General features: G+C 45.7%; 1 protein-coding gene across 2 annotated transcripts in view; it reads left to right on the top strand.

Moving 5' to 3' along the window:
* TAGAP (T cell activation RhoGTPase activating protein) overlaps positions 1-21,416 on the top strand; it is a 493,639-nt gene that overhangs the window by 391,520 nt on the left and 80,703 nt on the right. For both annotated transcript variants that reach the window (XM_078649131.1, XM_078649132.1), the window contains exon 4: positions 4,196-4,363. In XM_078649131.1, coding sequence (XP_078505257.1) covers positions 4,196-4,363 — 168 coding nt within the window. The remainder of the gene's footprint in view (positions 1-4,195; positions 4,364-21,416) is intronic.

Raw genomic sequence — 21,416 nt, 5'->3', positions numbered from 1 at the left:
TTTTAGGCTATCCAGTATGTCTTTGCCCTCCCATGGAGCACAGCCTGTTCACCATCACTCCTTACATTCTTCAGCGAGTGCTCGTTTTCTCTAAACAGGCCTTTAAATCTTGTTCTTATCTTGTCACATTTAATGTGCATTCAAACAAAGAGGTCAAATGTCAAGCTCTGACTTCTGAGTGATCTTTGTGTTTACTTTACTTTCTCTGACTTCAAAGTGAGAGGATTTAAGTGACAATCCTGCTGGGTACTCATGTGAGAGGAAAGACTGTAAGATTTTATTTTTTCTAGCACACAACAAAATTTAAATGTCTGAATTAACTGTACAAATATTTCAGAATATATCAGAATTAAAAGGCACAAATGAAGCTAATATTTTTAATTCTGATATGTGGTGGAAAAAATATTTTAAAACTGTCAAAACAAATTAATTCACTTGGTGATGCCATTTTCGCACATTAACGCTTGTGATCAGTAAAACTGTATGTATGTGCAAATGTAAAGGTCATGTCAATTGAAAATTTGTTGTCAGTAATAGGAATGTGCTACCACACCATGCATACTCCGCTCTATGCAACTCCACTCTACTCCAGTCCACTCTACAGCACTTAGCTCCACCGCACTCTTCTTCCTTCTGCGCTACGTCACTCCACTCTATCCTACTCTACAACACTACACTCCACTCTACCAGACTGGACTCCACTCAACTCCACTTCACTCTATTCCACTCTACTCCTCTCCACTCTACACCACACTAGTTTTGCCATGCCACTTCACCCTACGCCACTCCACTGTACGATACTCCACTCTATGACAATCTGCTCCACTCCATTCTACAACACTCTACTTGACTCTTCATCACGCCACTCTATGCCACTCTGTGACACTCTATGCCATTCTATGCCACTCCTTTTTTGTGATACTCCACTCTAAGACACTTCACTCTAGACCACTCCACTCTATGATACGCCACTCTATGACACTCTGTGCCCCTTTACTCCACTCTACAGCACTCCACGCAATGCCACTTCACACTATGACACTTTACTCCACTCTACACTATACCACGATAATCTACTACATTCTACAGCACTCCACTCCACTTTACCACATGTTAATCCACTCTATGGTATGCCGCTCAATGTCTCTCTAATATACCACACTCTTCAACACTCTACGCCACTCCACCCCACTCCACTCTATGCCACTCTACTCCACTCCACGCCACTACACTCTATACCCCTCCTCTCTACCCCCCTCCACTCTACTCCCATTCACTCTACAACACTACACTCTATCCCTCTACGACACTACATTCTATGACATAACAATCTATAACATAACAGAAATCAAAGTGTGAAGCATGATGCTTGCAGCTGAAGCAGGTTCAAAGTCAGAGATTTCCCTTCTCACACAAAACTATTTGTCTTATGAATATTTGAATGCCCCATACAGAGTCCTAACATTGACTCTCCACTCTACGCCACTCCACTTCACGCTATTCCACTTTCCAGTACTCCGCTCAATGACACTTTACTCCAGTCCAATCTACGACACTTCACTCTATACCATTCTGCGCCACTCTACCTCACTTCACTCTAGGTCACGCTATTTCACGCCACTCCACTCTATGACACACAGCACTCTATGACATTCCACTCCACTCCACTTTATGAATCTCCGCTCTACGGCACTCCCCTCCACTTCACTCCACTCTACTCTACAACACTGCACTCCACGATATTCCATTCTATGACATTCTTCTCCATTCCACTCTACTCAATTTCACTCTACAACACTCTACGCCACTTCACTCTAAGCCACTCTACGCAACTCTACGCCACTCCACTCAATGAAATTCCACTCTACGCCACTCCACTCTACAACATTTCACTCCACTCTACACCACTATATGACACTTTACTCAACTCTATGACACTTTACTCCACTCTATGCTATGCCAGTCTATGCCCCTCCACTCTATGTCACTTCACTCTGACACTCTACTCCACTCTATGTCACTCTACTCCACTCTGTACCATTCCACAAGACTCTACTCTACTCTATCATACTGTATGACACTTCACTCTATACCCCTGCACTCTGTGCCCCTCCACTCCACTCTGTAACACTCGGCTTCACTCCACACTAGGACACTCTACTTCACTCTATGTCATTCCACTGTATGCCACTCCACGCCACTCTATGACCTTCCACTCCAAGAATCTCCATACACTGTACGCCATGCCAGTCTAAATCACTCAGTGCCAATCCACTTTATGCCACTCAACACCATGCCACTGTACCACACTCTTCTCCACTCTGTGCCACTTCACTCTATGCCACTCCAATCTACAACATTCTACAATACTTTACTCCACTCTAAGGCACTTCACTCTACTCTATGCAACGCAACTCTATGCCCTGACACTCTATGCCCAACACTCTGCGACGCACGCTACTCCACTCTATGCCCCTCCATTCTACACCCCTCCACTCTGCACCCGTCTACTCTGCACAAGTCTACATCACTCCACTCAACATTACTCCCTTCAACACCACTCCACAACACTCCACTCTGATCCATGACACTCCACTCGACACTCCACTCTAGGACACTCTGTGCCACTCCACTAATACTCCATGACACTCTATAACACTTGACTCCACAGCACTCTACACAACTCCACGACAATCTACGCCACTCCATGACACTCTACTTCACTCTACACCACTTCACACCATCCTCTAGGCCACTAACCTTTAGTCATGCTGTACAGAAGTCATAGTTGTGCACAACATGGCTAAAATACTCTTGCAAAGCCAATAGCTCTTGCATAGACAACACCTATTGGCTTTGCCACTGCTTGTTTATCCTGAGTTTCTGTTTCTCCAGACCAAACACTCTTAAAACATACTGCCTACCAATATGGATGACTTTTGACTCCTACACCTTGTAGTCCTTATTGCCTTAGGGAGCATTTCCTATACGCTGATTTAAACATGTGTTATTCATTGTCTCTGTATAATTTGGCATTACGCAGAACCTCTAATTTGTTGACCTTTAGGAAGGGCCTTAAAACCTGGATTTTCGCCCTTTAGCTTGCATTCTTCTCTGTCTGCTGATGTCCTTCTATTTTACTGTGTTATGTTTTTCTTTTTATGAGCTGCCAATAAAAGCGCCGGGACACTCCAATGGAGTAGCCGTGCGCTATAGAAATTAAAATTAACATAACATAACATAACATGTGTGTGTGTGTGTGATCTAAAGTGCTCTATCACCATATACTGGTATGCGTAGTGCTATAAAACAAATTAAATACATGTAAGAGATGGGCAATGGAATGGAGTGGTGAGGAGTACCGCTAGAGGGTGGTAGTGTTGGAATCTATGGACAACGTAATTTGGGGTGCCAACAAAGATTGTCGCACCGAGCGCCACTAGCACTAAAGCCAGTCCTGGTATAAACACTAGTACTGCAGTGCCTTTTGGGTAACAGTAGTCAGAAGTCTGTAAAGTGCTATACTGTTCTTCTTTTTTCCAGTTACTATTTGTAATTATCATGTAATATCTAACTGTTGTAGTCCATCTTGTTCTGTTTCGTCAAGGGTTATCAAAATCAAAAGCATATTCTGGCTGCTAGGAGGGTAAAGTAGTCCTCCGTGAAATTTTTGTTGCTTTCGTGAACTATGCACAATTCATTAATTTTGCATTATGTGAAATTCAAGAAATGTGTGAACTTTTGCATTACAAAGTTTTGCATCATTCTTTGGATATTGTAGAATGGCGCGTCATTTTCTGCTGGAACCATACTCCTGTTGCTGTTCCATTTACGTAAGACTCCTTAATTCTGACAAAAAATTGTGAAACAATTACAGATGTTCACACACCATCTAATTAGAAGCCCTTGCAAACTTGCACACTGCACTTAATGTGAATATTCCTGTACTTGTCTTTCCCATCTCAGCCTCCCAGTTCAAAGTGCGTTAGGTGAGCAACTTATACTAATGTTGACCAAAGTAGTTAAGTCGAAGAAGCCAAGTAAAAATAGTGCCGCCAGTTAATTCCCATGGGGAAAAAGCATAAAGACAATAATGGCGATAAAGAGTACTCTACTGTTAAGTTGTTAATTTTAGAAAATATCTAGTGTGACCAATAAAATGGAATAAGTTGCCTTCTTCTAAATTGGTTTTTAGATCTGGCACCAGCTTCAGATTAAAGCATCGAGTGGACCTCGGCGAGCTGTGGGCAGTGGCTTGCAGTGAAGACGATGAGGAAGAGGAAGAAGCCCGGGAGCTGCACATCAACCCTAGAGAGTCGATCATCTTGATCTGGTCCGGCAGCGTCTGCATTGCTTCCTTTCGGTCAGTGGTAAATACCTGCCAATTAATACAGCCTCAATGAATATTCTAGAAGGCTTTATCTTGAGGTAATTGCCCACCATTGAACCTGAGTGACCCTAGGACTCCTACAAGGGGTATAGGACAATTAATTTTATTATTTATTATTATTATTTTTTGCATTTGTATGGCGCGCAGCTACCCAATAAGGGTTTCCCGGCGCCGATGACAAAGTTGAAGCAATTTTTAGGAGGATGGTTAATGACGGTGGATTATTTCTGGAAGAGCCAGGTCTTTAGGTGTTTTCTGAAGATGTTATACCTGTCTTCTTTACGGATATGGAGAGGGAGTTTGTTCCAGAGTGTGGGCCCCAGGACAGCGAAGGATCTTCCTCCCATTCTTGCAAGTCTGAACTTTGGGGTGGAAAAATTTGCAGCATTTAGAGAACGTAGTGCTCTTGCCGGGGTGTAGGGAGTGGCGAGGGTTTGGAGATATTTAGGGGCGGTACCAGATTTGATCCTAAACATATAGCTCAGGGCTTTGAACCTAATGCAGCTTTCTACCCTGAGTCAATGTAGGTCTTTTAGGTGGTTGGACACACTGGAGGTTTTTGGAATATTACAGAGTAGCCTAGCTGAGTTCTGGACCACTTGTAGTCGGTTAATGACAGCTTTGTTTGAGCCTAGGTAGAGAATGTTGCCGTAGTCAAGCCTAGATGTAATAAGTGCATTGACTACGGACTTTTGGGTGTCAAGGGGCAACATCCAAAGGATCTTCTTTAACCATTTCAGGATGGTGAAGCAGAGGCCAACCACTTTGTTAGCCTACTGCTTCATGGACAAGGTGTTGTCGATGGTGACCCCCAGATTTCTAACTTGGGTAGCGGGAGTGGGAATGGAACCAAGCTCGGAGGGCCAGTGAGATGCGTTCCAAAGGTCTTTGTTTTTTCCCAGAAGGAGGACCTCGGTCCAATTACCTTATCAATACAGGACATGTATGTGAAAGTAGTGTAGAGTTTTTAAAACTCTATCTAATGCTTTAATTAGGGTTCTCCAAAGTTGGTCCATTCCAGATTTCTAGCATATCCCGATTTTATAAATGCATTTATCTTAAAATCTGGCATGGATCTAGCCCACTAGGACCGACTTTGGAAAATCCTGCTTTAGATTAAAAAAGGTAAAACACAGTTTCTATTTTTGCTTTATCTACTTGCTAAACAGTGTCACTTGCTGGCAGAGTTGTGTGTCATGTGTACCTTGAGAGGAACATAACAGAAGTAATATCAGGAACCGTGAGAGTTAATGTCTGAATGGCTAGTAGATCATTATCATGTTAGATGATTCAGGGTTGTCATTCACTGCCAATTATTGCCCTGTCTCTGAGCAAGCAGCTTGGCCAACAGAACTGCAGGGGGTGCCATTTGAACCTCTTGTTTCTTTTGATTTGAAGGTCTTATCCTAGTGGGGATTACCTCTGCAAGGAGAATTGGGAAGCTGGGCAGTGTAATGCAAACATCCTTTTTTAAATATTCTGGAGGATGGAGTCTTGTTTCCACATATTAGGCCTTTCTTCCTACGGTGGCATCCAAGATGCAAAGGGAACAAAACTTATTGCTTCCTATGTTCTTTCCTTCTCCATCTTCCAAGGAGGAGGCACTTTTTCATTTTGTAGATGTGAAAAGGGCAGTTGAATTCTACCTTCAGAGGTCGGAAGGGTATAGAAAGTTTGGACATTTCTTTATAACTTTTGGTTGTGTCAATCAGGGTCACAAAGTTTCTAATGTTGCTTTAAGGAGATGGTTTGGATCTAATTTTGTGTTGCCATATTTTTCTCCAATGGTTCTCCACCTGAAGGAATTCAAGGATAGATCAACTAGAGTTCTGGCAGCCTCTTGCCCTGAGGCATAGGAAGTTCCCCTGTCAGAAATTTCTTGTGCGGTTAATTGGGCCGCAGCTAAACTGTAAAACACTGTTGTATTGAAAGCGTTTTGAAGGGTAATTCCTTTGGGGAAAAGGTGTTGAATGATGTATTTTCTTAGCAATTTGATTTCTTCTTTCATTGCACTAATTAAAAGTTGATAAGCATGATTCGAACATTGGAAATTTGAGTGCTCCATTGAAAACAATGGAGTGCTCCGGGCTTCTATTGGCCAGTAGAAGCCCAGAGCATCAATATTCCAATGTTTAACAAAGGCCTAACAGAGCCCAAGGGGATATCAACCCCCTCGGGCTCCATGAGACCTTTGATTTACATATTAGAACATTCTGCCCTCTACGGGGTGGAATGTTTTTAATTGCCTTAGAGCCCTCCATAGCGGGATATACTGGCCATTAAAGGTCCGCTCCCTTTTTAAAGACCCAAGCCTTCGGCATGGGCCTTTAATGGCCGGTGGAGCCCACTGCATCTGGCTCTAAGGCTATATTGCTGTATTGTATTTTCAGTTTTACATTGATATTTTGGGTTTGTCGTGAAGGCCAGCCTTTGCTTGGTTAAATGTCAAAAGTAATAATGGGACGAGGGCATTGGATGTAGAGCTAATGCCCGGTGTTAGAACTGGCTATTTCTGGTAGGCTAAGGCTGACGCCAAAGCCAGGCAGAAACCACCATTCTAGTCAGGGCGAGGGAGTCACACGCCAAGATAACCCCTGCTCACCCCCTTGGTAGCTGGGCACGAGCAGTGAGGCTAAACTCGGAGGCAATGTGTTAAGCATTTGCGCCAGCGCACAACAGAAACAACATACTAGGCACACCACAAAAGGAACTCCACACAAGGTTATATTAAAATAACTTTTGTATTGTCAAAACACATCAGATAAAAATCACACATGTACATTGTGCCAACTGGCACGGGCAACATTCATAAGGGATTATGTACAGGACAGGGCCACATGGGCCACTGTCAGAATCAACACTTTGTAGATATAGAAATAGCACTTATAGAACTTAGAATAAGTATAGCAAAAAGAATAACAGTTGTAAATCACATCCAGTAAATACTGGGAACAGGTAAGTATCACCTACGCAACCCTAAACACCTTAGGAGAATGTCACGCAGGGGACCAGGACCTCACTAGGACCACCTGTATCAAAATGAACAACCACCTAAGTATCACACAGCATTTAGGGGTCTAGGAAAGAACACATTACCCATGATGCATACATATACATTCAGAGGAGTAATAAAGGGAAACACATGATGCATAAACCTACACATTCAGCGGTGTTAAGAACAAAGCACATGATGCAATAAGAATACATTCAGAGGTACCATAACAATACAATAGTGCAAAAGTCACATGATGTCTAAAAACATTCAGAGGTGCAGGAATAAAAACCATACAATTGCGCACAACCTTACATAAGCCACCACCTATGGCAGTCCCTAGGCCAACTGGCCTTGTTGGGGCTAGGACGCCCTGAGTCTCAATGTCAGGGGCCTAAGCGGTGCAGGTGCCCACTACTTGCTGGGCACATGGGAACATCCCAAGACCTAAACGGTGCAGCTGCCCACTAATTGCTGGGCAGCTGGGAAACAACAAAACTGCGCCAGGGCCCTCACTGACCCTTAAGCGCAAACGGCGCCACTGCTGGAGCCACACAGGCTCTGCCACCACACTGCGCAGAACGTTGGAGCCACACAGGCTCTGAAAACACTTGTGGCGCTTCTGAGCCTCTCAGGGCTCTGGAAACAAATAGGGCGCCTTGAGCTTCTCTAGGCTCGAGTACAAGTATGCCCCAAACGTTGGAGTCCCGCTGGGCTCAAAACACAATGCCCCATAGCCTTTCTGGGGCTCCAAATACAACAACGATGGCCCCACGAGCCTCTCTGGGCTCGCAAAACAGACATGAGTCGTGAGCCTCTCAGGACTCTTAACAAATGCGGCCACGCGAGCCTCTCTGGGCTCAAACAACTAGGAACTGGCCCTCGAGCCTCTCAGGCTCCAAAACAATAGGAGGAGTCCCCCCTCGGGGGACTCGGCAGCCGGGGAAGCTCCACGGCCTCTGAGCACCCAGGTGCTCATGCTGGAGGGGAGGGCGGGCACCGGCAATGTGCCCCGACGCCCCTCTTCTCCTTCTCTGCAACACTCACCGGGTCTGGCAGGCTCGGCGGCGGGGACGGAGTGCTCCCGCTCCTCGGGAATCTTGTGGCAGCGTCTCCTCTCTGGGTGCGGGGCTCCCCCTCGATCACGGGAGCCCCACAGCGGTCACCGCCATCTCCTTCTCCCGTCTCCTCTCTCTGCCGCACTTCCGCCTCATGGCAGGCCCCGCCTCCGTCACGGCCGGGCCTGCCTGACTTCCGGTTTCGAGGACCGCCAATGGCAGCGCGGCCCTCGGTGGGGAGGCGGGTGCAGCGCCTCGGATCTCCGGGCCGGCGGCGGTGATTCCACGGGGCAATGCCGGGTGGGCACCGGCCTCCAATAATTAAATAAAAACGGGGTGGCACCCGTAAATAAAAATATAACCATATCGGGCATAAAGCAGGGTGGCACCTGCAAAACCTCACGCAAAATGCGTGATAGCGACACGCTCGCTACGGGTCCAAAATAAAGCACTCTCAAGCGCTAGGAAACAGGTAGAGCGCTCCCAGGCGCTCAGGGGGAAGCACAGCGCTTCCTGCAGGAAAATGCGGCTTCTCCATGCTGCAAAAAGGTCCCAGAGATTCCCAGGGGGCAAAGCCAAGTCCCCCCATTAGCCCAGGCAAGGCAGAGGGGTCCCCCAGGAGTCCTCCAGGCATCCAGGAAAGTCCATCAGGAGTCCAGGGGCTGGGCAGGGCTCAGGGATTCCCCTGAGCCCAAGCAGCAGCACGCCCCTGGCAGATTCAAGTCCAAAAACAAGAACATTTTGGAAGGGGACACAGCCCCTTCTTATACACAGAAAAGTCTTTGAAGTCTTTGTGTAGGCAGTGTGAGAACCAGCTAGGACTGGTTATAGGGAAGTCCCTTCAGTATCAGGGACAGAGGTGACAGTCGCCCAGCGGGGGGGTGGAGCCAGCATTGTGGCAGGCAGGCACAGCCCTTCACTATCAGGTGCTAATCTCCTCCCACTTCCCTGGCAACAGATGCTGCCTTTCATCCACGGGCTGACTCAGACAACCTCCTGGGGCTCTGCAGCCCCTGTCACACTCAAACCAGACAGTCAATCCACAAGCAGGCCCAGGCACTCCTGGGCCAGGCTCACCAGCCAATCACGTGGCAGCAGACTCACTACACAAATATGCCCACTTCTAAAAGTGGCACTTCTAGACTAGACACAACCATGCCGCATACACCATTATGCAGCATTCATTCTCCCGAGTTCGCACATATCAAACTCGACCCTGCACTCCCCACACATCAGGAACTACCATGGGCATACATATTCCCCATTCGTTCCTATGGGAGGGCAGGTCACTCACCACACATACACAGAGAGCACACGCACTTTACACTGTACCACTGTGAAAAAGTGCGCAGAGGCCTAAAATCACCAACACCAGGTTCCAGAAACAGGCTAGGAAAAAGCAAAAAGTTGCGGGGTGAACCTGCCAAAAGGGCCAGGTCCAACACCCGGTTACATACCGATAAATGTCATTATCCTGAGTCCCTAATGTCCTTGTCACAGTCGTTGCAGTCAGATGAGTGTGGCTTGGTATGATAAGGAGGTAATGTGGGTAAAGGGGGAGTTTGTACTACCTTCAGTGGGTGGGGATACCCCACCACTTCATGTTTTTCTCTCCTAGTTGAAGTGGAGGTCACTTCAAAAGTAATGACTGTCACGAGGACATTAGGGAGTGAGGATAAGAACTCAATGATTCGAACGTTCGTTCATGTAGCTGTTAAGGAGCAGGTCACGAGTTTGAGTGCCAGCATCCTCTCCTTTAACGTTCCATTGCCTGAATGCTGTAAATTGGATGGCATAAACTAGCAAAATGTTACGTCCGTTATATAAAATGCAAACTGTTGGAGCCCGATGCACCCAAAAGCAAGATTGGTGAAGAAAGGGAGACTAGCATGTGTCCCCCTCCAAAGGTGGGTTTAGTTATGGATGGCATCTTTGACAAGCACTACAAATTGACACTTTACAACTTATATAAGGTTTTATAGGCTTGATGTTGCCGTATGGAAGTAATTCACTTGTGGCCATATGTAGGTAGCCCAATTGCGATCGAAAATGCAGAAATTCTCAGTATTTCTGCATTTGCGATCGCAATTTGGGCAGTGTGCTATGTAGCACACATAAACCCACACACACAATAAGGAATCGCAACATTTGTGATTCCTTATGTTGCGAATGCATTTAAGGAATCCCAAATTTCGATTCCTTAAATGCAATGTTGGAAGCACCCAAGTTGTGCGATTTTGGCTTAAGGAATCTCAAATTACCACCAACTTCAGGTTGGTGGTAAGTTGCGATTTCTTTGAAAAATTCGCTTTTTTGCATTTTTCAAAGTGCCATGTGGCGCACATACATGCCCTTAGCACATGTATGTGTGCCACATATGCACACATGTTTATTTCAGGGGTGCAAAAGGGTGTCCTATTGACACCCTAGCACCTTGAAATTGCATTCTCAATTTGCGATTCTCTAACTGAGAATCGCAAATTGAGAATGTCTTCTCATTCATTCCTATGGGCCTTCTAGCCCATAGGAATGAATGGGAAGGTATTCCTTATTTGCGAATCTCAATTTGCGATTCGCAAATAAGGAATAGGTGGGATTCGCAAAATATTTTGCTAATCCTACCTACATTGCGTTTTGCGATTCTCTAATTGCGAATCCCTAAAGATCGCAATTTGAGAATCGCAAAACACATATTACCTACATATGGCCCTTGGTCATTAGTGAATAACGCCCTAAAATCTACCATGGGCATACATATTCCCCATTCATTCCTATGGGAGGGCAGGTCACTCACCACACATACACAGAGAGCACACGCACTTTACACTGTACCACAGTGAAAAAGTGCGCAGAGGCCTAAAATCACCAACACCAGGTTCCAGAAACAGGCTAGGAAAAAGCAAAAAGTTGCGGGGTGAACCTGCCAAAAGGGCCAGGTCCAACACCCGGTTACATACCGATAAATGTCATTATCCTGAGTCCCTAATGTCCTTGTCACAGTCGTTGCAGTCAGATGAGTGTGGCTTGGTATGATAAGGAGGTAATGTGGGTAAAGGGGGAGTTTGTACTACCTTCAGTGGGTGGGGATACCCCACCACTTCATGTTTTTCTCTCCTAGTTGAAGTGGAGGTCACTTCAAAAGTAATGACTGTCACTAGGACATTAGGGAGTGAGGATAAGAACTCAATGATTCGAACGTTCGTTCATGTAGCTGTTAAGGAGCAGGTCACGAGTTCAAGTGCCAGCATCCTCTCTTTTAACGTTCCATTGCCTGAATGCTGTAAATTGGATGGCATAAACTAGCAAAATGTTACGTCCGTTATATAAAATGCAAACTGTTGGAGCCCGATGCACCCAAAAGCAAGATTGGTGAAGAAAGGGAGACTAGCATGTGTGTCCCTCCAAAGGTCGGTTTAGTTATGGATGGCATCTTTGACAAGCACTACAAATTGACACTTTACAACTTATATAAGGTTTTATAGGCTTGATGTTGCCGTATGGAAGTAATTCACTTGTGGCCATATGTAGGTAGCCCAATTGCGATCGAAAATGCAGAAATTCGCAGTATTTCTGCATTTGCGATCGCAATTTGGGCAGTGTGCTATGTAGCACACAAAAACCCACACACACAATAAGGAATCGCAACATTTGTGATTCCGTATGTTGCGAATGCATTTAAGGAATCCCAAATTTCGATTCCTTAAATGCAGTGTTGGAAGCACCCAAGTTGTGCGATTTTGGCTTAAGGAATCTCAAATTACCACCAACTTCAGGTTGGTGGTGAGTTGCGATTTCTTTGAAAAATTCGCTTTTTTGCATTTTTCAAAGTGCCATGTGGCGCACATACATGCCCTTAGCACATGTATGTGTGCCACATATGCACACATGTTTATTTCAGGGGTGCAAAAGGGTGTCCTATTGACACCCTAGCAACCTTGAAATTGCATTCTCAATTTGCGATTCTCTAATTGAGAATCGCAAATTGAGAATGTCTTCTCATTCATTCCTATGGGCCTTCTAGCCCATAGGAATGAATGGGAAGGTATTCCTTATTTGCGAATCTCAATTTGCGATTCGCAAATAAGGAATAGGTGGGATTCGCAAAATATTTTGCTAATCCTACCTACATTGCGTTTTGCGATTCTCTAATTGCGAATCCCTAAAGATCGCAATTTGAGAATCGCAAAACACATATTACCTACATATGGCCCTTGGTCATTAGTGAATAACGCCCTAAAATCTGTGTTTAACGTAATATTGCTCACGTAGCGCTACACTGCTATGAATGCAATATGTCGGCAGTGTAATTGTGACGGGGGCACGTCAACCAGCGCCGGCCTAAGGCATGTGCAAGCTGTGCACCTGCACAGGGCCGCCAAACCCAGGGGCCGCCACGCCAATATATATCCTTAGATATATATTTGCGTGGCGGCCACTGGCAGGGATTTGGCGGCCTCGGGCCCCCTACCTACACTCCCTGCTCAGGGCCTCCGTGAGCCTAGAGCCGGCCCTGCGTCAACAGAGTGCACTAAAGTGCCTGTAAATCTGTACAGCGAATATATACTTTATTCGAGAACAAGTTGGCCTGCGCATGTCTGTGTGCTGTCATTTGAAAAAGTGAAAGGGGAGATGACGGATGTCATCCACTTTGCCGAGCGCTGAACTTTTGCCGTCCTTTGATGCCGTACAGTTCACTATCACCTGAAGAGTCACATTGTGGTCACGAGTAGAAAGCCGTCGTCACCCTTCTCCAGCAGCAATCACATGGCGACGACTGAGCGCCCCCCCCCTACCCCCTTCCCTCTGCTGGGCCCGAAGCCAGCATTCGAAAGATGCTCTCTGCAGAAACACAGCCTTCCCCTTTTTACAGAGCGGGAGATAAATCCGTTGGTATTTTGTAACCACCTTGCAACATCTCCTTGGCAACACATTTGAAAAAAAAAGCCGCAATAAGTGATTAAGTGATTACCAACACAGGGACAAACTGGGTGAAAAAGCCTGCTGTGCAGATCTAGGTAGATAGCGCGCGCACATCATGGAACGTCTTTGCCTTCACCGCTATTTATAATTATTATGTAATATGTTTATAATTACCCTTAGAATCAATAACGGGCTAAAGCCCAAATGTATGTGTGACAACAGGACGTGGCTTGATTTTAGGTGTCTCAAGTTCCTATCTACACCCACCCCTCCTCTGGGGCAGGCACCGAACGGCATCCAAGGATGTGCATAAAAAGCCCTTCTCTCAGCATACATGATGATGTAAATAGATAAATAGCATATTTAAAGAAGTGAGACACACTGTCACCTGGGAATCACATAATGCACCATCATCCCTGCGTAGGGCACCCGCGGCCTAAGCTCACTGGCCTCATCCTGAAAATGATAAAACGTTGACTAACCCAGCGGTAGAGCTAGAAGGCCTGGCCCACCAGCAAGCCAGCCCCATGCCCAGGCCTGACCCACCAGCAAGCCAGCCCCATACCCAGGCCTGACCACCAGCAGGCTAGCCCTGTGCCCAGGCGTGGCCCATTAGCAGGCCAGCCCGTAACCAGGCCTGACCAATCAGCAGGCTAGCCCCGTGTCCAGGCCTGGCCATCCCAGCCCCTGCCCCAGGCCTGACCCACCAGCAGGCAGGGCACAAGTCCTAAAAAAAGAAGTGGAGGGACACTGACGTCACAACAGGCAGTGACGTCACGAAAGGTGGCTTGCACCATCAGACTCATTGCCTCCCCTCGCTCACCCCTTAGATGCAATTGCATCAGAGAAGCCAGCGCGTGAGCAGAATTCTGAATGAGCTCCGATCTCGCCCCAGAGAGGCCAAAGAGTGAATGTGTGGCTCTATTTGCTCATGTTATCGAGCTCCTGGTAAAATAAGTGGGGGGACGCTGTCCGTCCACCCATGTGGTTAGCTTAAGGGCGATCCAAGGGCAGGCAGCCCCTCCGCTTCCTGCCCACCCGATGAGCCAAATTGCATAGCCCTCGCCAATCAGTGCTTACCAATTTTAAGGGTGGGGTTACCCTCTCCCACCGGTGGCCACCAGTCCACCCCTCTACTCACGCCCCTGAGGGGGCGGAGCATTCCAGGCACCTCCGGTTGCTCAGGTTTACAACTGCTCGTATGACTAGCGGGGCGCCTTCGCTCCTCCAGGGTCCACCGTGAGGACTTCCTGGGGATATTTTGCATTTGCACCCTTGTGCTCTTGAAGGGGGTACCCCAGTATACCTTTCAGCCTCTGGATCTCCCTGTAACTCCGCCTGCAACACAAAATAACAAATTAAACGCCTTTCTCAACCGACCCCCTGATTGTACGCTGGGTAAGCGGTAGGGAGGGAAACGGCGTGAAGGGTAGCACCCAAAAGAAGACGCCAGGTGGGCGGAAGAGGTACTTATAACTATCCCCCTGCCTAGCCGTGCTCGGAAATGATGCTAGGCGCTCGGACCCTGAGGGGGTCTCTCAGCACTAGGCTGTATCGTGTGCCCTCATGTGGCACTAAGGCGGCCACCCACTTATGATGGTCCCCTGCTTGATCCGCGGGCAGCCACATGGGCCGTGATTTGTAGAATAAAGCACGTCCGGATACGCCCAGTTCATTGCCCCGCCCCCCACCCCACTTTGACTAACATCTAACAGATATGAACGAGACGGAATGAGTTTTGGAAGTATTTTTTCATGTCTACAGCTTCCAGAGGTGAGCGAGCCAGCAAACAGAGACACAGCCAAGGGGCTGGTTCTACGAGTCAAGGCACTGGCCCTATCCATCAAAATATGTGTGGAGCATATCAGAGAGTACATGTAGTGTGAACATATGATGTGCTCCAAACTTCACATTTTTATTTTCTTTAACATTTGTGTTTCAGTTTTGTACATTACATTTTAGCTCTGCATTGAACATTCTCTAGAAGCACACAGTTTGGTCAGGCGAGGAAGCTTGGATTATAGACAAAGTTTACAGTAGTAATTCAGCAACTAGATGAATGACTCCTTTCCTTCCCTCTTACTTCCATGGAAAGGACAATGCTTTGTGTTTTCGTTTTTAAGACCTAAATTAACACACTGTGGTCTCACATATTAACTGCAAAAGTAATTTGAAAAAAAACCTCAAAAACTTCTCTAAAGTAGGTTATTGTCTTTCAAAAGTAGTGGAGCAGCTCTCTTATGGGCCCAAAGAGGCATACATTAAAATAAGCGGTCTGTATAAGGGTTTCTATTGTACTGACATAGCCTTCAGCCTTTTCAGCTTCCAGGAGCAGATCTGCACTCAGAAGAGCTTTCAAAAGAGTTGGATTTAGTGATGAGGTCCCAGCCTTCTTGCCAGGTGTGACTTTCGCCTTTTTCGAGTGCTACCTTAACCCAACCTCCAAATGTGTGAGTTCGCTTGCAATGAGTGAGGCTTGAGGTCTCTGCAGTAGCTGATCCAATAGTAATTTATTCGCCGAACACTCTACCAACTTGTGAAATTATGTCAACACTACAGGAGCAGCACCAGTGGTGGCTCCTCCGTTAAGGCGGAGGAGCGACACCCGACTGCTTTTAATCAGTGTAAATAAAGGAAAAATAAAATGATAACTCAATGTTATTATAATTTTATTTTTTCCTGCTGTGGCAGTGCAGCAGCTTGGTGAGGCAGGGCTGCTCTACTATCAGAGCAGGGGAGGAGTAGTGGGCACTCTGTAAAGTGCGCATGAATGTTTGGCCGGCGATCCCGGGCCAGCCAAACATTCATGCGCACTTCGCATGTTCTCCTCCCAGGCTGCATTACAGCCTGGGTGGAGAACATGCACTGCTCCCCAATCCCGGTCTGATCGCCGAACCACGGCGCTCAGACCAATGGCACAGGGAAGCCTGGGTGCTTCCTGTTCCGGCGGAGGGCGGGACGAGTAGGAGCGACACGGTGAGGAAAAGAGACGCAGCGAAGAGTAAGTGTTATTTACTGTTTCTTTCCCCGTCTCACCCCTCTCCCATCCCCGCCACCCCCGATCCATGCCAGCCACCGCTGAGCAGCACTCACTGTGGCAGGATGGATCTTCTGGCAAGGGCGGTAGCCAGCATGAAGCATGGATGGTAGCTGAGCATTATGAAATAGTGTTTTGTGTAGCTCAAAGCTACCACAAAGAGGTGTCTCAGTGAAGAGGGTATCAGTGGATGATTCAGAGACATCAAACTTAAAATTTGAGGATGAGATTTTGACCAATAGGGTAGAGGACTGAAATTATGACACATAATCTTCTTGATAAGAAGCCAATCAAGGATTGCAAGTAGAGGAGATGTAGGATCCAGTCTGCCCACTCCTGGCTGACTACAGGTTTCTGGGGATCATGCACTCTCCGGAGAAATGGAGTGACATGCACAAATAAAGGGCAATGCCCTAATATTCTCTGTAAAGGTGGCCACATTAGGGCAGAACTCGTTTCCCAAAGATCCACCTCACCCCAAAAATAATGATCTATACTTTGCAGTCATTTACAGATACATTTTTTTCACCCACCGGGATATTGGAGGGACTGATGTCCTAAGACTCCAATAAGAGACCTTTAAATCCATATAGAGTTTAAACATAATGCAGCATCGTCAACGTAGGTTACAAAGTGAAGCCACCATCAATGCTATAAACATAAGTGGGTGGACGCAATTATTAAGTAGGATTGGGGAGTTGGGCAATCCACGAGAAAGCCCTCTCTAAAGACTGAGGGTTTGTGAAAAGAACAAGAAAAGAGGGTATTCCTGAATCCCAAGGAAGGGTCAGAACCAACCCAGACCCATGTCAGGAAAGCTTGCCTGTTCCAGCTGCTGGCAGGGGACTTCATACTTAACACTGTTGGATGATGAATCAAAAGGATCAGGTCAGCTTCACTGCCGCTAACTGATGCCCAGCACACGTCATCCATTCGTTTTCCCAAGATTGACTTCATGGCCCTGAAGAGGCAATTGGCAAAAGCCTACTTGATATCAGAATGGAAAGTATTGCCTTTTAAAATATGATGGAATAGCAGGGCTACTCGGCGCTCATTCGAAATTAGATGATAGTTTCTGAATCATTTGGATTGGCCCTTTATTGAGGAGTAAGAGGACTGGGTAACAGTCATTTTACAGCTGTGATCAAAATCTACAGGTACACGTTTTGGAGCAAAAATATACATACATATAAATATTTAGTCAGTAAGACTTAGTCATATTTCCTGGAGCAGGGGATAACAGACATGGTTTAGTTCTCTGCCTTTTTTTGCATGGTCTACCAATTTTTTAATTGTATGGACCTATATTGCTGCCATTTTCAAACCTCTGGTCCGCAAGAGTGTTAAACACCTGTTGCTGCATGTGCTTTCCCCCTAAAACATAGCATGTAATTGGCAAACACAGATTGGTACACATTTGACTTAAAGGTAAGTGTATGGTAAATGTCTGCAAAAGTTTTGTAAGAGGCATAAATGTTAATGGGTCCAGCTGGTCTTGGGTTGCTTGTGTCCGGTTCAGGAAGGACCTAGTCTGGCAAGGCGGCACTGTTACTATTGGAGCAGGGTCAAGACTAATTTACATGTGGCTGGGTCCTAACTGAGGTGGCATATTGGGCCAAAGAACAACAGGTTGTAATGCTACCACGAATGATTGGATATGGTTATGCTTATTACAAGCATTCCTTCTATCACCTTTTGTTCATCTGATGTGCCACCCTAAGTGGCAAGGGTGTGCCCGGATGTGGGTCCCGTACTGACTGTAACACTGGATCCAAGCTACACCCGACTGATGAACCCCAATCACGGCGAAACTGGTCATGGGTTGCTTCTGTTCCGGCTCAGGGAGGACCTGGTCTGGCAGTTCAGGCTGGACTGTTCCCATGGGGAACATGGTCAAGACTGATTTGTAATGGCTGGGTCCAAACTGAGGTGGCGTGATAAGCAAAAGAACGATGGGTTGGAAAGGCACCCTGAGCTTTGCCAGTGGTTAGGATTATTGCAAGTATTCCTCCCATCACTTTTTGTGTGTTTGATAAATGACCTATAAGTGATGAAGTGTGGCTTGCACTACTCACATATGGCAATTTAAAAACATAGGGCCCGATGTAGGTCGGTCGGTAACGGCCGAAAATCAGTATTTTCGGCCGTTACCGACCGGTATTAACAAAATGGTATGTAGGGCCACATATTTTACAGATTCGGTAAATTTACCGATCGGTAAATTTACCGAATCTGTAAAATACCGAATCGGTATTTTTACCTATTCAATATTTTTGATATGTAGGTGGGACTCTTCTGAGTCCCACATCCCTTACCGAATCTGTATTTTACCATCAAATATATTTGATGGTAAAATACCGATTCAGGTGTGCATGCACATGTGTGCATGCACACCTGTGCCATATGACAGGCAGACCTGCCCTTAGGGCAGGTATGCCTGCCACATGGCCCCTGAACCTTTTTTGGGGGTGCTAGAGGGTGTCAAAGTGACACCCCCTGCACCCTTGTCAAAATCGGTATTTACCGATTCGGTAAATACCGACCGGTAATACCCCATTCATTCCTATGGGCTTCAAAGCACATAGGAATGAATGGAGCATTACCGGTCGGTATTTACCGAATCGGTAAATACAGATATTTACCGATTCGGTAAAAAACACATCTGGATGGACCTACATGTCCACCCTTCATATTTACCGATTCTTAATTACCGAATCGGTAAAATTCGGTAATTAAGTATCGGTAAATAAGTTTTACCTACATCGGGCCCATAGTTGCAAGGCTGGGAATCAGTTCCATTGAACTAAAGGCTATGCTGCACAGGTAACATATCAGGCTAAAATTGTTTTTACATGTTTAAGCCTTACATTATATTATGCTGAATCCACATACTTATGTATCACTTCTTAGGGACCAGGCACAGATTTCAGTCTTGCAACATTTTAGTATACATCAGATGTTTAGTAGTACAAATGTCACAAGTATGATTTCTAGAAACTTTGTTTCTGTGTCATGGACTGGGATTTACTGTGTCAGTTCATGCAGTACAGGAATCTTCTGAAGGAACTGTAATAAACCCTCCAGGATGCCTGCAATCTAGAATCTGAGTTTTGATTTACCGTTGTAAGTGGATCTGCTGGAATAATAATTGTTCCTGTTGGAAGAAATGGGCTGTGGGTAAAGTGACATCCACTAATCAGAGGCCGGCAGGCTGACCTGACATCCACCCTCATATTCCAACCACCAGACCCAGCGGAAAAGAGCTTCAGACGAAGGCTCCCAGCCACATAGCCCCTTGAGCCTATTGGATGGCCAGTTGGAGGGGAGCTTCTCAATGAAGTAGGGAAGGAGGCACCTTGTTAGAACTAGTAGGCTCAGAGGTGGGCTTATGTATCCTATGGAGCAAAGCAAACCTAAGAATTCCTGCCACCATTTTGAAATAGTACTTTCTGGAACAGGTTTCGTGGTAAAGTGAAGGACGTGCTTAAGTCCAGATTCCATAATGAGACTTTCAAAAATGAAAGTTGTCATTCAGTGAATAGCACTGACAGAAGGAAGCATGAAGTGGTCCCTTGGCATGTTGTCTGCTCCTCCATTGTTTATTTATTTAGTAGCCATTTTTAAAAATCTAGATGTGGTGTTCATTTGGGACTGATTCCTCTTCATGAATGCCTTCCATCCGTCTCCAGGAGTCAGTGATCGATTACCAAACTGCAACTTAAATTAGGATCACAGAGCATTGATAAATTGCATATCGTATCACACAGGCAGTTGCCTATTACGCGCCCTTTATCCATTATGCTTCATCTCACATTTCAAAGTGTATTTTGTGAGCCAGAAAGGCATTTTCCAACCCACCATTTTGCTTTTGCGGATTATGATATGCATTTTTTGTGGTCACAGAGCTTGTCCTTTTTTAAGGCAGCCCCAAAATGCATTAACCCCTTCCATGCTGGTGACGGAACCGCTCCGTCACCAGCCTTGGTCGCGCTGTGCTGGTCACGGAGCGGTTCCGTCACGGCCCGCTCGGCGCGCCTGCGCGGTGCTGATTTCGCGCCAGCGTGGCGCATTCTATTGAGCGGGTGGGGCCGTGACGGAACCGCTCCGTCACAAGCACAGCGCGCCCGAGGCTCGTGATGGAGCGGTTCTGTCACGAGCATGGGAGCGCCGCGAGGCCCCCCTCCCCCCTAGCGCTGCTGTGGAATTGCCGCCGCAGCAAAGGGGTTAAGAATGTACTCCCAGCGCCTTCTTATAAATCAGGGTCTGCTCTGCTCTTCGCAGCCTGACTGTGCTGCCAGTTCACTAAGGTCAATTTACTCATTAGTAAATCTACATGTGTAAATTTACTCTTACGCTTTGGACTACTTTTGGCTACGCACCATTTGTAAGTGTAAATGTACTCCAAAGTTTAGACTTACATGTCTTTAGATGTGGAAACCATGGTGTGAAGCCAATTCTAGGAGTGTAAAGTGGTGAGGTATAGAGACTTTGTAAAAAGTCAATTAAACTAAAAAAATAATACTAAACATAAAACTAAAAAAGTAATACTAAACATATTTTACATTAAATGTTAACAGGTATTTTATACATATATTTTAACTGTAGAACAAATACCAATTCTACAGCACTATTCACTTTTTTTGTAAATTAAATATTGAATTAATTTAAATATATTACATTTAAATTATTCTTTTTAAATATTTTTTTTAACTTGAAGTAAAACATGTATTTTCATTTATTATTTAGTGAAAAAAACTAAAAGTTATGTATAGAATTAATGTAAATTAATGGAATTGTTTTTTTAAAGTTAAATTTAAATATATTTTTAAATTAATAAAAAGGTTGTTAAAATATTGTATAATGAAATAAATATTATACATATTTCCTATAGGGAGTTATTTTAAGACACTGCCTCCATTACTTTCTATGGGAGTGTGTTTAAAGTACAAGTGGTTGCCCATGTGTGGCACTGGACTTACTCCATGTCTGAGCTTGAGTACATGTACTACTGTTTTTTTT

This window comes from Lissotriton helveticus, chromosome 6 (assembly GCF_964261635.1).
Source record: "Lissotriton helveticus chromosome 6, aLisHel1.1, whole genome shotgun sequence".
NCBI lineage: Eukaryota > Metazoa > Chordata > Amphibia > Caudata > Salamandridae > Lissotriton > Lissotriton helveticus.
The sequence above is the reverse complement of the archived record's forward strand: the minus strand, read 5'-3'. Positions and strand labels throughout refer to the sequence as shown.